The sequence below is a fragment of the Sphaerodactylus townsendi genome, linkage group LG13 (genome assembly GCF_021028975.2).
Source record: "Sphaerodactylus townsendi isolate TG3544 linkage group LG13, MPM_Stown_v2.3, whole genome shotgun sequence".
NCBI lineage: Eukaryota > Metazoa > Chordata > Lepidosauria > Squamata > Sphaerodactylidae > Sphaerodactylus > Sphaerodactylus townsendi.
Window position 1 is genome coordinate 25247430 of NC_059437.1, and position 16754 is coordinate 25264183.

Genomic DNA, 16754 nt, shown 5'->3' on the forward strand with positions numbered 1-16754 from the left:
CACTCTTTGAGAGCAGAGAGATATTATGAAGCATGTTTCTATTTTCAAAGACCTCCATCAAGTATACTTAAAATCTTTGGGCTTAAGAATCTAGTGGCAATTATCACTGAAAACTCCTGCTTTATTATGAGAGACCCCCTGGCATAAAACAAGCTCGATAATGGCCCTTTGCTCATTTTGTCGCTCTTTAAGGCGCCCTTCTGATTTGGGCTTTGTGAAAGTGTTGACGTAGCTGAGTCAGGCAGTGATGCTCAAGGCAGAAATCTATTGATATGAGCAGGAGATGTGATCACTCTACAATGGCAGCTTGCCATGGTGACCTTGAGACACTTGCACTCTGTCAACCTATCCTACCTCACAGGGTTGATGTGAGAATAAAATGGGAGTAAGAGAACAATGTATTCCACCCTAACCTTCCTGGAAGAAAAGGCAGAATGAAACTGCCCTACTTAGCTAGGTAGGTAAAAGGCCCACAAAACACGTAGACACATAGCAAGCAGCGTTCTGTCTCAGTCTCTCTCACTCGCTCACTCGCTCACTCGCTCACTCACTCACTCACTCACTCACTCACTCACTCACTCACTCACTCACTCACTCACTCACTCACTCACTCACTCACTCACTCACTCACTCACTCACTCACTCACCCCAACACAGAAATAGTTGTAAAAATCTTTGCCCGATCTTGTCAGATTTCAGAAGTTAAACAGGGATGGTGCTGGTGAGCATTTGGATGGAAGACTACCAAGGAAATCCAGGGTTGATACCCAGAGACAAGCACTGGCAAATCGCCTCTGCGACAAGCTGGAAGCCAGGAGACAAGGTAGGCATTCAGGAAAGGGGGGAAATGGTGCCTTCCAGCCACTGCCGTTTGTTTCGGAAACAGTGGCTTTGCGCCACTTGGGGGTTGCGAAGCCGCTGCTGCTGCAATGCAGCAGTGGCGGCCGTGCGAACCCCTCCCCAGGGATGCTGTTTTTAGCATCCCTGGGACACTGTATTCCGCCCGTGCGGAAACAGCCTTTGAGTGGTATGGGATCACTGTACCTTCAGTACCACGTTTCCCCATATTACCCACAGAGGACCTTGCAGTCCTCTGGTAGCAATCTCCTAGTGATCCGAGGCCCCAGGAACACATTGCTGTTGCCCACTAGAGCCAGAGGATTTATGGGCCTGTCTCCAACATGGTGGAATTTGTTAGCAGCAGAAATTAGGGCTCTGCAAGACCTCCAAGACCTCTCAGGGCATGTAAAACAGAAGTATTCCAAAGCGCCTACAATTAAGGTTGCTGTGGAATCTTGAGAGATTAGATTTAGCACCAAACTTACACCTCTTTGATCAGCCCAAATAAGATCTATGAGAGCAGGCAGAATTGGAAATCAGGTGGGCAAATGGGTCAATTATTAATTTGCCATCAGGGTTTTTATGGAATGTTTTTAATTCTTCTTCTTAAGTTATTGTTTTATGGATGTTGCTTAAAAATGTATGCTAGTCGTTCTGAGCCCGGCTTTTGACAGGGAGGGTGAAATATGAAATAAAATAAATAAAAAAGGAAGTGTGTGTGTGTGTGAGAGAGAGAGAGAGAGGGAGAGAGAGAGAGAGAGAGAGAGAGAATGGCCCCTGCAGTTCTAGGCACCTGGTATCCTAAAAATCTGGAGTTCTTTCCTTGTGTCAAACTCTCCATTCAGACAATTACTCTCTCAATGAATTCAAGGATTTTATTGATGACATGAGAGTAACAGCAAAAGACAGTTCTGGTGAAAGAGCGCCAAAACTGTTGATAATATGTTGCAGCAATTCCCCATCCCCCATGTGAACTAGTCTGAGTCCAGTCTGAGATCTCATCCCAGCCGCAGAGCTCCAAGGCCAGAGAAACAGATAAGCACCTGCAAAAGCAAAAGCTCTCCCTGACAGTTCCCCCTCCCAGCAAATGGCATCCTGACACCTTGCTTGGTCAGCTTAGCAGCCTTTTGCCCAGGGTGCCCTGCCATCTTCCATCTCTAGTAATTTGGCTCCTGGGTTGGTAAAAACTTACTCTAGATGAAAATTTGGGTACAGCTGCTCACAGACTTGACCTAGTCTTGACAGCTACTTTGCTGCTCTTGTGAGATGTGCTCCCCCAACCATCATATAAACTAGGACATCATTGTTATTTTTGTTTCCAGTAGATGTTTTCTAGTAGCATCCTCAAGTTCATGAGCTGAACCTTTTAATAATGTGTTAACTGAGCATGCTTAAGAAGCCATTTAATGGGAAGGAAAGGATAACATTATGACTTCTAACATCCATTCTTTCATTCCAGCTGGGCTTTTAAGGGAAGTCCTCAAGAGCAATCAGCAGAATGACAGACAGCACAGGATGTACTTGATTTAAAAAGGCCTTGGATAGCTTCCAAATGGACCTGGGCCAAGTCAATGCAACCAAACCAAACAAAAGCACAAGCTGTTTCAAGGGTAATGTGCTCTTCATAACAACTGCAAAATGCAAATCTATTAGGTCAGCTAATGGAGAAGGCCATTCTTCAGAGAACAAAGCTGCTGGCTATCCTTGGTTAACCTGTTGGTTATCCTTGGGCTCATCTCTTCTTGTTCAAGGAAGTCAGATACAATGACAATGAGAATATCCCATGAGTCAATCATGTTTTGAACGAGTGTGTTAAAAGTGAGACAGACAGCTCACACAAATAGGCAAAACACCAACAGAGAGTACCATAAAATGGGAGTGTCTGGAGGACCATATTTCATAAATTGAAACCACAACAAAGCAGGATTAGAGATCCTGCACTCAGAGAATGGATGTCATCATGTGGTCTTGTGAGTTAGTACTGAAAGGGTGGGAAAAGAGTAAGATGATTTGGTAAAGCCAGAATGCACCTAGCAAACACAAACTTCGAGGAGATAAACCTTATTGGAGCAGGTTTATTTGGAGAGGAAGTTTACTGATAAAAAAACCTAGAAAGTAGCCTAACATGATTTGTGGCTTTTAGTAGGTGGGGAGTGGGGGTGGGGGTGTAGAAGGGGGTGGGGAGGTGCCAGGGGTGGGGAGTGAGTGACTAATTGGGGACTATGCTTTCCTCAAGTGCAGCCCAAGCTAGCACAGCATTCAGTTGTTCTCCCCATCATAGCCACTTCACAAGCCCTGGAGAACTTAGAAACTGGAAGCAGGGAGTAGGGGGAGAAACAGCTGAATGCTGTTTTTGGCATGGCTGAGTGCACGATTCAGTGGTAGTTCTTCCTACCATGATTTCTCAAGTCCACATGGATTGAGAAGCAATGGCAGGGAGGACTGAAATTTTTCAGGTTCGGATAATAAAACCCCCCAAAAATTCGGCGAAGGTCGAATGAAACAGATGAGTATTGATCTATTCAGCTTTACTGAAAATTTCTGGGTTTTTTTATTATCTGAAGTCAAACTTTACCAATAATTTTTATCAGTGCCCTAATCAGTATTGACTGTGACACTCAGGTATGGTTCAGGTAAAGTTCTGATGAATTCAATGAGAAAGAGCTGAGCATGCATTTAATTCAAGTGAAAGAACTCAGTTTAACTAGAAGATATTGCTATCTACCATTTAGTAATATTAGTAGTAGTGTTAGCTGGAATAATATGTAGGCGCAGTTTGTAAGTAATAACAAAAGCACTAACTATAAGTGTGGCTGTAGAAAGTGAAAAGTATCCTAGGAAAATAGGTATAGTAGTAAATGCCAAGAAGCAAAAGCAGAGTGGGTGGAAACAAATGAGGAATGGAGGCAGTGGTGTGACACTGTTTATACTAGTATTTGTAGTATTCAGAATGCTTAAGACAAGGTACTTTCAACTGCTTTAATGGCACTCAGCGCATCTGAGGCTGCAGAATTGGGTCTGCATCTTGATAGAAGAGCGCTACCATCTCCATGATAGCACTCTGAGCTTTCTTTAACTAAAAATGTAGAACACAGCATAATTATAAGGGGAAAGATTTAAGTTCACGACACCACATTACTATACCAAGGGGAAATTCCTTCCAGAGCTTGGGTATGATGCCAAATTCCATTGAGTACAAGCAGAAAACCCCATCCACAGATTGGATTTCAGCAGCCTTCCCAAGCAAGCAATTCAATCTGAGTCCAATCCAAAATCTGATCCATTATACAATGCAGATGTAAACATACAGAAAGAAACACACACATCCTCAACCTTCACAGAAGATGCCTCATCAGTATATTTGTAGGGAAAAAGAAAAGCAACAGCTATGGCTTAGCTGATCTTCATTTGGAAACGAAAAATAAAAGTAACTTTATATTGCAGCTTTGATCTGTCATGTGTAAAATCCATCACCTTTCACAGGACGCCTGTTCATTCCTCATAGGATTTTGATTGATAGTGATGGAACCTTAGATCAAGCAGCAGAACAGAGAGAGGCTGGTGCATAAAATGTATTCTCCGTGTCTTTGGGTTTTATATCAGACTTCCTATAGAGAGCTTTGGTCCCATTAAATGCACTGTATACCTCTGAGCTCAGAAACCCCCCAACCCACCCCCTGCCATATATATAACTATACACCAGGGGCTTACAACTATACACCAGGAGTGATGTGCCTTGGTTACAAACTGCTGATCACTACATGCAAAATACTATACAAAAAAGGAGCCACAACACATTTTAGGTTGAGCAAATGGTCCCAGCTTAATTTCTTTTGTGGTCTCTAATATTTTGCTAGTTGTTTTGCTCTCTACATTTTACTATTGCTTGAAGAAGAGGAGGAAGTTTAGATTGATACCTCCTTTTCTCTCCTGTAAGGAGACTCAAAGGGGCATACAAACACCTTTCCCTTCCTCTCCCCACAACAGACACCTTGCGAGGTAGGTGGGGCTAAGAGGGTTCTGAGACAACTGTGACTAACCCAAGGTCCCTCAGCAGGAATGTATAAGGAGGGAAACAAATCTGGTGACTATGCTTCTCATGTGGAGGAGAGGGAATCAAACCCAGTTCTCCAGATCAGAGTTCACCTGCTCTTAACCACTACACTACGCTGGCTGTCTTTAGAGGTTCCTCAGTGTTGTGTACACACATTCTGCAGACTGTATTCACAATGTATGCATGCAGTAGTCCCACTCACAAATTACAGTAAACACATGTACACTTCATGTATAGTGTACACTTGATTTTTCTTGGTAATTGCTTTGTGTAATTCTCATGTTACACTGAACACATATACAGATGAATGTGTGGCTAAAACCACACATTTATCCAGGTTCCTCTCCCTGCTTTCATTTGTAAAATAAATACACACTGTCTCTTCCTTTCAACAGATCTATGCAGGTTCACTATACCATTTGAACAAGGTTAGTGAAAATACTTTATAATGATGACATGTGTATAGCATATTACGGTGATTTATTGATGCTCAAATAAATGTTGAAAAATGCATACATTTTACTGGAAGATTCAGTACAAGAAAACAGAACAAGCTGCAATTATTTGGAAAAATAGTGTGTGTTTATGCATGGGAGATGAGAAATCTAAATGGGTATTTTCTGGTCAAAACCACCAATATAAGAAACTTGAAATCAACCCTACTGTACTAAAAATAAATAAAAGTATCTTTAAACCTATACTGTCAGTTACTCTATGGCAGTGATATACATTGATAGGATGTTGGCACAACTTTGGTACACCTACACAGCAACTTCCTGTGCTTTCTCGACAGGTTGACATCATCCCATAAAGGCAGACAGTGATATGCAACACGTGATTCCATGCAGGCTGAACACTCCTGAACCTTCTCTCCCCCTGAAAACCCCCCACCCCACACTAGAAAATCAGTGCTGTTTTGCAAAAATGAAATGACAGGAGCTGTTTCGCTGCAGTCCTATCAAAAGGTATTAATGAAGATGGCCTGCGTCGAGTTGCCTGTACCCAGAGTCCCTAAACATTCTATTGCCAGAAGCAAGAAATGATTGACATGGTAAGTCTGGGCTTCTGTTTTCCCCTGCTGACAAGCTGGAGCATTCTCAAACACAATGTGGTTTAAGTTTCTCTTGCTAAATAAAATCTAATAGAAAACTGTGAGAGGGGAAAGAAGAATGCTGCCCTGCAGGCAGTCCCAGTGGGCCAAAAATGCTTCCACAGCCTCCAAAGCAGAGAGGAGGAGGTATCAGTTCACTCTGTCCCCCCTGCCACAGGATTTTTGATGTGGCCTCTTGCTTGAGGATTCGGTTCCTTATTGGCTAAATCTCTTCTGTTACTCAGTGTTCTCCTGCACATATTCAGTGCTTTTGTAATGCAGCCTATGCTGGATTGAGAGATGTGCCACCAACCCTGTGGTCACCTAGCTTCCCTTTGGTGAGTGGCTTGCTTATGCCCATTAACTGACAGTGCCAGTCTCCAAGCTATATCCTAGCTTTTGCTTCAGGTAGCTATCTTGTGAATGAGAGCCTCTGTTACCATACTACATGTTTGTAGATGTGCAGACACATGTTTGTATGCGGAATGGCCAGGTTCAATTCCTGTTCTCTTTAGTTAAAAGATCGCAGAGTAGACAGTACAAAGCTAGATGGGCAGATGGTTTGAGTCACTGCAAGAACTCAACTAAACATTATGTGTGACCCAAGTTCGTTTCTGATAACAGGCACAGTGGAAAGGAAGGACTTCGGTCTTGCTTTCTGCACTGTTTTCTCAAGCTGAAACAGCCACAGTGTCCCCTGGCTCAGGTCACACATAACATTTAGGTGAAGCCTAAGGCAGTTTCTTATGAAAAGAAGGGCCATGGTTCAGTGGTAGAGCACATGTGCTATACACAGAAGGTCCAGGTTCAATTCCTGGAAAAACCTGGCTCTTAAATGTGAGCCTTGGGAGCAGCTGCTGGTCAGAGCAAACAGTGCTAAACTTGAGTACTTGTAGTCTGAGTCAGTTTTGTATCAACATTAATGAACAAACAAATGAAATATAGTTATGGTTTTTATTTTGTAACCAGTTGACCATGGAGTGGAGCAATTCTAAAGGCAGTCTCTTGTAGCCAGGTTAATGTTTCACCTCCATGTTTCTCTTTGAAAAGCTCTAGTCAGTTCCTCTCCCTCACCCAAAAAATGTAACCTCATTTTCCCAGCAGTTAAGAGCTTGAGCCTGCCTGTGCTCCTGAGTTGAAAGAAACTGGAGACCAATAAAATCCTCTCTTATTTGACACCTGGTTGGAAGGAAGAAATTCCAGAGCATTTGACCCATACAGAGAAACAACAATAATTCTGCTATTGCTGGACTATTCTGCTATTCTGCTTTTCTTGGACTATTTCAACCATGCACAATAGAGTGGAATTATTTGAACATAAGAGAAGATAATTGGATAAAGGAAACAAATCATGCAGAGACATGGTTGGCAGCTTCCTTTGAGAGATGTACTTTGGACCATAAGAATATTTATTTCTCCGAGGATATATTTTTGGAACAAGAGCCAGCATGGTGTAGAGGTTAAGAGTGGTGGGCTCTTAACTGGAGAACCATGCTTGAATCCCCAATTCTCTACATGAGTGGTGGACTCTTATCCCGTGAACTGGATTTGTTTCCTCACTCCTCCACATGAAGCCTTCCGGGTGACTTTGGGCTTGTCACAGTTCTCTCAGAACTCTCTCAGCCCCACCTACTTTACAAGGTGTCTGTTGTGGGAAGAGGAAGGGAAGGAGTTTGTAAGCCGCGTTGAGACTCCTTACAGTTGAGAAAAGCAGAGCATAAATCCTTTTCTTATGAAAAGACAAGCCATGGTTCAGTGGTGGAGCACAAATTCTTTTTCTTCTTTTTCTAATGCAGAAGATGAAGACACAGATCTCATATTCAAAATGTTGCAGAATGTAAGAAAGACTACTTACGATTTCTGCGGCACTGATTTGGTTGCAACTTTGCCAGCTGGTTCACTCCATTCTGCAAAGAAAAGAACCCCCTTGATATAATTGCCACTGGACTGTGTTGTTAAGTGCTATCCCATCTAATTGTAAGTGTTGTTACGATGTTAATCAAAACAGAACATGACACGGTATGCAAAATAATTTAACAGCCCCAAACAAATCACAGCTATAATCTGCCTCGGCAGCATGGGAATGAATTTTTCAACTTTTATCTTAATGATATTGTATTGGATTGAGAGAAATCTGCTGGGTTAGACTAAGAACTGTGAAGACTTACTTTGCACATTGTATCCTGAGGTCAGATGCTGTGAATCCTAAAATGAAAACAAACAAAACGTCACCATGAGTTAGGAGCTTAAGGAGGAAGATCCATATTTACTCATTAGACTAATAGCAAAAGGGCTACATCGACAACAACAGATAACTTATAGCAGCCAATACCCTTCCCACCAATATTAGCATCAGAACATGCATTCATTTGGACAAAAATAAATGTTAGCTTTATATCAAGGTCCAATATGGATTAGATGGAGCCATGGAAAAAGGTACTTTGCAGGGCAAGTGTTCAACACAGATCTCATCTGTAGATGTGCTTATCTCGTGCACCAGTTCCTGCACTAGCATGGTTGGCACATATCAAATCACACTTGCTAAGTGCCAGCGTGGTGTAGTGGTTAGAATGTCGGGCTGGTGCTGGAAAGTGCCATTAAGTCACAACCAACTTATGTCAAACCATTAGAGTTTTCAAGGCAGGAGATGAACAGAGGTAGTTTGTAACTGTCTGCCTCTGTGTAGCAACCTTGGATTTCTGTAGTGATCTCACATTCAAACACTAATGAGGGCCAACTCTGTGTAGCTTCTGAGATCTGGTGAAATCAGGCTAGCCTGGGAAATCCAGGTCAGGGCTGAATGTTAGGTTAAGTAGGACCTGGGAAATCCAAATTCAGATCTCTGCTCTTCCATGAAAGCTCCCTAGGAAACCTTGAGCCAGACATTCTCTCAGATTCATCATCTCACAGGGTTGTGGTGAGGATAAAATGGAGCAGTCGAGAGAATCATGTATGTTGCCCTGAACTCCTAGAACAAAGGGAGGGGTAAAAATATACAAAAGAAATAAAAAATGTTGTTTCTGTGCTTCTTCCAAGGAGCCCAAGACAGTGTTCATGTTTATCGCTGCTTCTGTTTTATCCTCACAAACTCCCCAGTTTCCCGACTTCTTTATAAGTTACAGAAAACTCTTCTTCTTACAAACAGATGTATGCATGCATATGTAGTATATATGTATGTTCTTTGTAACCAGTGCCAGATTTAGATGAAGGCCCCCGCCTATTCCACTTGTGAGCCGCCCCTCAATCCCCCACCCTCATGACGCTCCACAAAATGGGGTCACAAATGGGGTCCACTTCGGTGAAGTCCTGGAAGGGTAAAATCAATACAGAAATCAATGCTAGTGTCGCGTTGTTAGCTTAAAACAGTATTATTCTGAAATGGAGTGCAAGGAAAATTACTGAAGGGTTGTTTAGAGATTACAGTGCATTACGACTGCACATGTACAAAAGGCCTATGACAGTGTCAAAAATATTATGCACTTTGGCTGGAGGCCCCCGAGATTTTGAGGCCCTAGGCTTCAGCTTGCCAAGCCCATAGGTAAATCTGGAAGTGTTTGTAACATGTGAACAAGACTCCTGTGAGGTAGGTGAGAGAGCGAGAGTGACTGGCATTAAGGTCATGGCTAAGAGGGAATCTGAACCCAGTTCCTGCCAATTCCTAGTCCACTACTAACCGCTGCACCATACTAATTATCATGGGCCAACACATGTGCTAGGCACATTTCAATGAGATGGGAATGCTTAGATGTTTATAGGGTTTACTGGGGGCCCACTGGGAACAGATCAGTCAGCCTTCACTGAGTAAGATGAATGTGGGGTAGAATAAAAGCTTTAGGTTTGCGAATGACTCACCTACCACACAGGGAGCTTTAATGCTAACATGCACCAATGCCTACTTATTTGATTAGGAAGGAGTTAAAAGATTCTTTCAAAAAGAAAACCAAACAATCCAATCCTGTGGCTCAGTGCGGTTTTGTAAAAACTGTCAGAACTATAGGATGCTGAAATCGTTAAGGCCTTTCAGGTTCCTTCTCCCAGGGCATGATTAGTTCTTAATATTCTGCCACACTCCTAGTCAATCCCTTGCTAAGCAAATCATGCCGTAACAGTAAACATGGCACTTTATATCTGAGTGTCAAAGGGAAAAATAAATTACAGAAATGCTCTCCTTTCCTACTGCATTATTACACTTCTGGTGGGAATATTTAATTTAAAGAGATTTATAACAATGTCTGTCTTGTGCCCACATTTCCAAAAGCCATGCTCCAAAACAGTTGTTATTGGTCATAAAAACTGCTTGGTAAAGAAAAATGGAAAGCACAATCTGGTCCAAGCAAAGCTGATGGAAATCCTATCCCTTTCCAAAGCAGAGAGCCACACATGTGATATTTTTTTCTTTAATATGTTAATCTGAAGGGCCTCTTGGTCCTCCACCTCAGAAAGGAAGGCACAAAGAGCAATGCTAAGTAGGTCTACTCAGAATCCTTCTCAGCACTATTCCTTGGGGCTTACTCCCAAGGAAGTACTCTTATGATGGCACTGACAGAGACTAAACTCAGATTTACACAAAGGCTTTATTAATGAACAGAACAGCAGGGCGTAAACTCTTTACCTCCTCTATGAGGGTAAACATGGGGCTCACCAGTGTTCGGGCAATCCTACCTGGATCCCAAGCATCACACAGCCACTTGTCAGTGGACTTTGCCTGTATACCAAACTGCGCTGAGAGATGCTGCTCATCACACATATTGGTTTGAGAGTTCAGGCTCTGATGCTTAACTAACACCAAGAGTGCTCCTTTCCAGGGCACTTGGGCTGATGATTTCATGATGTCTGCTCATGTCACCTTTCTCCAACCTAGGGTCCAGCTATGTGCTGATCTAATTAAATTAGTAGCAAGCCCATACCAACCCCACTGCCTTTGTTAGGGCCTTACCAGTCTACTCTGGACAGGTCCATTTAATAGCTTACTTCTCCTCCCTTATGGTATGAAGCAGGCAACCCCAGAAGAACTTTTGACAGTCAATTATGGACTGTTGCAGAAAATTCCTGCTCAACTACCAATGAATCCAATACCATAACTTGAAGGAAGGACAGGTGAAGATTGGGTGGAGCACAGCCTTTGCCGAGTGGAAGTGTGGTGGCTTACATGTATGGCAAAAGCTCCCAAACCTAAGAAAATAATTTGTCTTAGTTAGATCCAGAACTATTTATGACATTAACAATCCATAAACAACTAAAATGCAAATAGAATATGTGGACCTAGCAAACAGGTGTTAGAGTATTCCATAATCTAATGGGGAATTGGTTAATGGAAAATTGCTCATTTTCAATTCCTTTTGTTAATGTACAAAAATATTTTTTAAATTAATTTTCACTGTATAATTGATGAACACAGTGGAAAAATATGAAACAGAAAAAGAGAAAAAAGGAAAATGTTCAAAACAGAGGCAGAGCAGAAAAAAAGAACACAATACATCTACCTAGAACTGCATTGATATAATCGTTACATGTTGGATCCCAAAGCAACAAATCAAGAATAATCAGAGAAACCACCACACGAAATCTTAAATTCACTATCTATTTTCATTCAATTCCTTGAAGCCCCACTTGGAAATACAGCAGCCCAGCTAGCCTGGAAAACCGGTTACACTCCTGATTGTTAGATGTGGAACATGAATAGACATGGATCAGGCCAATGAATCAACCCCAACATTTCATTCCCCCAAAGCAAGGAGTAGGTTTGGCAGAGCACAACTAACATCATGGTGCCCACAGCATACCTGCACTTTGTTTGGAATGGAAAACTTATTCTGTTCTGCCTTCCCAGGTGTGTGGATAGCAGTGAGAGGTGGAGGCCAGGAATGGGTCATCTCCTAGCAGGAACAGAAAAAGAAACCAGGAATGTAATTTGCATTGTATACATCAATCCATGTTTTTATTACCTTTGTTTACAATGTGATGAGCATTCAGAAAGACATTAGTTAATGCCTCCAGTGATATGCTACAATATTTTCCAGTTGTTGGCTTTTTTAAAAAAAACTTCTGTTTTTGACAAAACATAAGAGAGATTGTTTGGTGATACAGAAAAAGCAGAGATTTAAAAAGACACAGCTATTTAGCATTAGAAGAAGGGGTGAAGAGTGCCAGCTTTGTTAAAGGTAACATGGGCATCATGTCCAGGTTGATGAAAATCCAACTCTTATTGAAAAGTATTTTCTGAACAAGAGAGGACTGTTTCTAATAAAACCTTACTTGAGAAATTACAAATTAACTCACAAATGATTTAAATTGGATGGCAACAACTCTGTAGGAATTAAATACATGTACGAATTTTTATAGCATGAATTCAGATAATTACCATCAAATGTAAAGAATATGGAAATAAGAGTATGGAAAATGTTTTTCTATTTTAACTGACTCTAACAGATGTCAAGAGAAAGGTTTAACAGACAAATGGTTGAATTTCTCATCCATTCTTTACATTCAATATTCAATGACCTTTCTCAGCAGGGAAGCTACGAATACATGGTTTGAGAGACAATCTACACAATTTATTTCAACCCATCCAGTGTGGTGTAGTGGTTAAGAGTCGGTGGACTCGAATGTGGAGAACATTCTTGCTGGGTGAACTTGGGCTACTCACATTTCTTCAGAACTATGTCAACCCCACTTACCACTCAAGGTGTCCATTGAGGGGAGGGGAAGGGAAAAAAGTTTGTAAGCCCCTTTGAATCTCCTTACAGGAGTGGAGGGGGGTATAAATCAAAACTCCTCCTCCTCCTCCTCTTCTTCTTCCCAAGGTGACTTTATGACAATGGAAATCTACGATATGATGGCTCACCTACTATCTTGCCCACTACAACTGATGAATGTCATAGACTGATGTTACAATGACCTCCAGTTTTCACTAGCACAAGAAGTCACCTTCTGAGCACAGGATCTTCCATACAGCTCCTCCATAAAAGGGCTTACTCCTCCAAGCCACAATAACTTGTGCCACTTTGTCTAGGAGCTGTTGCTCTAACACGAAGCATGAATAGCTTTCTATTGCCAGCTTATGGTTAAATGTGCAGGTGTGTGCCTGGCATTGCCTTGGCTTAACAGTTGGTTTTACATGCATGCAGCTTCTGGTCACTATCGGCACTGCAGAACCAACACACAAGTCACTTTGAATACAAAGAAACCTCCATGACCTGTTCTCCTTCACCAATGGCTGATTATAGGGTTGGAGATTCGGGCGGTCCAAATCTGGATTTTGACCGAATCTGCATTGATTCGGATGGATTCGGACGAGCAGGGTCCGAATCTGAGCTGTCCAAATCCCATCTGATCCGAATCCATGGGATTGGGATCACCAGCTGAATTGCGTTTTTATGTTTTTGGTGTTTTTCCACGTTTTGGCCTGCAGGGGGCGCATTTTTAAACATATCAGCACTGAAATTGCAGGGTATCATCAGGAGACTGTCCTGATGATACCTCCCAAGTTTGGTACAGTTTGGTTCGGGGGGCCAAAGTTATGGACCCCCAAAAGGGGTGTCCCATCCCCCATTCTTTCCAATGGGAGCTAAAGAGATGGGGGCTACCCTTTTGAGAGTCCATAACTTTGCCCCCCCCCCGAACCAAACTGCACCAAACATGGGTGTATCATCAGGACAGTCTACTGATGATACTCTGAAATTTTGGTGCAGATACATCTAAAAATGCGCCCCCTGCAGGCACCCTCAGAAATTTGCCCAAGATTCTTTGTTTTGCAGTGACTTAGCTGAATTGCTGTCAATGGGGAATTCCTGATAGAGGGCTGTGGAGTGCACATTTCTCACTTGAGAAGTAAAACCAACAGAAACTTTTCCGAGAGTATCTTCCAGGAGGGACTCTGGATGACCACCCTCTACCACATCAGAGTTTTGGGGAACTTTGCTTCCGGGGGCAGTGGGATATGGGCCCTAACCTTTTGGGGGCACATAGAATTGACCCCCCTGAAGCAAAGTTCCCCAAACCTGGATGGTGTCATCAGAGACTCTCCTGAAAGGCATACCCTGAGAAGATTTAGTGACTGGCTACCAACTGTCAGAAATATGCCCCTCACAGCTCTCTACCAGAAATTCCCCATTGACTGCAATGCAACTAAGTCACTGTAGAACAAAGAATCTTGGGCAAATTTCTGGGGGTGCTTGCAGGGGGTGCATTTGTAGACATATCAGCACCAAATTATGAGGATATCATCAGGTGATTGTCCTGATGATACCCACCAAGTTTGGTGCAGTTTGTTTCAGGGGGCCAATGGTATGGACCCTCAAAAGGGGGTGCCCCTATCCCTCATTCTTTCCAATGGGGGCTAATAGGGGATGGGGGCTACCCCTTTGAGAGTCCATAACTTTGGCTCCCCTGGACCAAACTGCACCAAACCTGGGGGGTGTCATCAGAACAGTTTCCTGATGATATCCTGAAATGTCTGAAAATGCGCCCCCTGAAGACACCCCTGTAGGGATGTACTGCTGACCCAGCAGCACCGTAAGTAGAGCGCTGGCACACCGGCGCTCCTGGCTGCTCTGAGTCGCTTACCCGGCTCCCCACCCCTCATCCCCGATGTGAAGTGCACAGGTCTCATGAACTACCTGGCTCACAACCACCGGGTGTCCCGGACAAAGGGACAATGGTCTTGCCCCCAGGTAAGGATTAGGCCCAGGCAGCTGACTGATGCTCCATATCTCGCCGCGTATTAGCAGCCAGGTGAGATCATGCATCACGCCGATGATCTCTCAGTCTCCCCGGCTCTCCCGAATTCCCCGTTCAGCCCTTCTGCGCCCCCCCGCTAGAATCATAATAAAAGGTGCCAGGAACCGGCTTGCCACCGCAGCGGCAGAGTTAAGCTAGGAACCGCATGGAACTTACCCGCGCTCCCGGCTGCTGGCGGCTCTCCACCAGATGGGAAACCTCCGCATCCACGCCTCTTTCATAGTAGAAGCTGACCCTCGCGGGGACTGACTACAAGCTGGTGCGAAAACCGGGAATCCTCGAACCTCCCACCCTGCTTACCGTCGCCTGCAGGAAGGACGCGGTACCCGGCGATCCAGCTCGGATGGGCATCCAAGGGACCCACCTTACGGTATCGCCGATCCGGCTGGATCGCGCATCCAGGGAACCCGAGTCCTAGGACACTCTCTCGTCCGGCGGAACACGGTAAAAGTATGGGAGCTTGCAAAAAAGCAGGGGCTTGCATGACAGAAGCGACGTTAGCGAGGCTAAAAGCGGTTAAGCCGAAAGCGAGCAGGGTCCCGATAGAAGAGAGGGGAGCTCGCGCAATAATTGAAGTTGAGGGAGATTGAAGCTCAATGTCCGCATGAGTACCCGGAGAGGGACATTGAATCTTAAGGATTGGGAAAACATCGAGAGCACTCTTGCACCTTGCAGAGCCTGCAGCGGCGCCGGTGTCACTGCACTACTGGCCCGGTGGAGACAATGCTTTACATGGCAAAGCCATCGGCCTGCAGGACCTATGGCTCCCTTGCTGTAGGCCGCCCTCCTTTCCCGATCTTTCAACTTCAGTTTTCACCCGGAATTTTCTCTATCGCACCTCCTAAATTGGTGCGCCTGTCCCTCCTTCCATGCCTTGCTCCCCTGCACTCCTTCAAATTCTCCCGCGGCTCCGGCGCCCCTCCCACTCCGCCTTCATTTCTGGAAGCCATAGCACCTCCGTCAGCGCCACGTAATGACGCGGGTTTCAAAACCCTCGCCAGAGCGTATTAGCGCGACCTGCGAAAAGGAAACCCTGGGCGGAGAGAGCGATACCCGATATCCTTGCTCTATGCCCCATTCACTTCACAGATACCCGTGAGGGGGAGGATGGCATTGTTAAAGTTAGCCGAAGTACAGCCCCCTAGGTTACAACATTCTCACTGAGCTCCATAGCCAAGGCAATGCTCGCGGGGCGATGAGGAATCACCAGCCCCTATGTGAGAGGCATGTTGGGAAGCGAGTAGCCAGGAACCACCTAATGGTTCCGGAGGACTGGAAAACCACCTTTCGCGCATGCTTTTAAACCCCGCACTGTTATGTGATCTGGGAAAGCAAAGTGAGAGCGCCAGCAGTGCATGTAAGCAGAGGAGCAGCCTCTGGCGAGCGCCTACACCGCCCAGCGCCAGCACTTTTAGCACTCTGGCTCGAAGCTTTCCACCTAACCCCAAGCGCACAAATTGTCCTGCCGGAGGCCGCCCCGCCTACGGTCACCTGCTGGGTAATCACCGCCTACAAAGCGTTTTTTGAAGAGAGATCCCCAGCACGGACTGGCCAGCCCAAAAGCTTTTCTAGCGTCCGGCCAGAAGCCTCCAAGGAGCCCTATGCTTAGAATTCGTGAACCAGGCTCCAAAGAGGCCCCTCAAAAAGGCAGGTTGACAACAAAAGGAGGCCCAGAGCCGAGAACTCCTTGAAAGCGCCTTGCCAGAAGGCAGCCCTCCGCTGAGTGCAGCAAAGCAGTCCTGCACAGGTCTAGGTAGGAACCCCGAACTGGCCGACATCGCTTAAAGAGCTTGCCAGGATCTCATCGGGTCTTTTAGCCCATCAAAGCCAGCCTTCTAGCCGCCCCTGAGCCTCTCTCCAGCTGCCAATAGAGACGAGCCCCGAGACGAGTGTTTCAATTGCAACAAGCCAGGACACTTCCAGTAAGGATTGTAGGCTGCACCGGAGGGGTCTCCCCAGCCACGTCTGAGGGTCTGACGAAGACCCCCAGGAAGGTCCTAAGACCAAGGTGCTCCCAATGCCAGCTGGGAA

General features: G+C 44.6%; 1 protein-coding gene across 4 annotated transcripts in view; it reads right to left on the reverse strand.

Moving 5' to 3' along the window:
* AFF2 (AF4/FMR2 family member 2) overlaps positions 1 to 16754 on the reverse strand; it is a 472276-nt gene that overhangs the window by 174629 nt on the left and 280893 nt on the right. For all 4 annotated transcript variants that reach the window (XM_048515047.1, XM_048515045.1, XM_048515046.1 and 1 more), the window contains exons 5-7: positions 11768 to 11860; positions 8153 to 8189; positions 7840 to 7891 (exon numbers count right to left, since the gene is read on the reverse strand). In XM_048515047.1, the coding sequence (XP_048371004.1) occupies positions 7840 to 7891; positions 8153 to 8189; positions 11768 to 11860 (182 nt within the window). The remainder of the gene's footprint in view (positions 1 to 7839; positions 7892 to 8152; positions 8190 to 11767; positions 11861 to 16754) is intronic.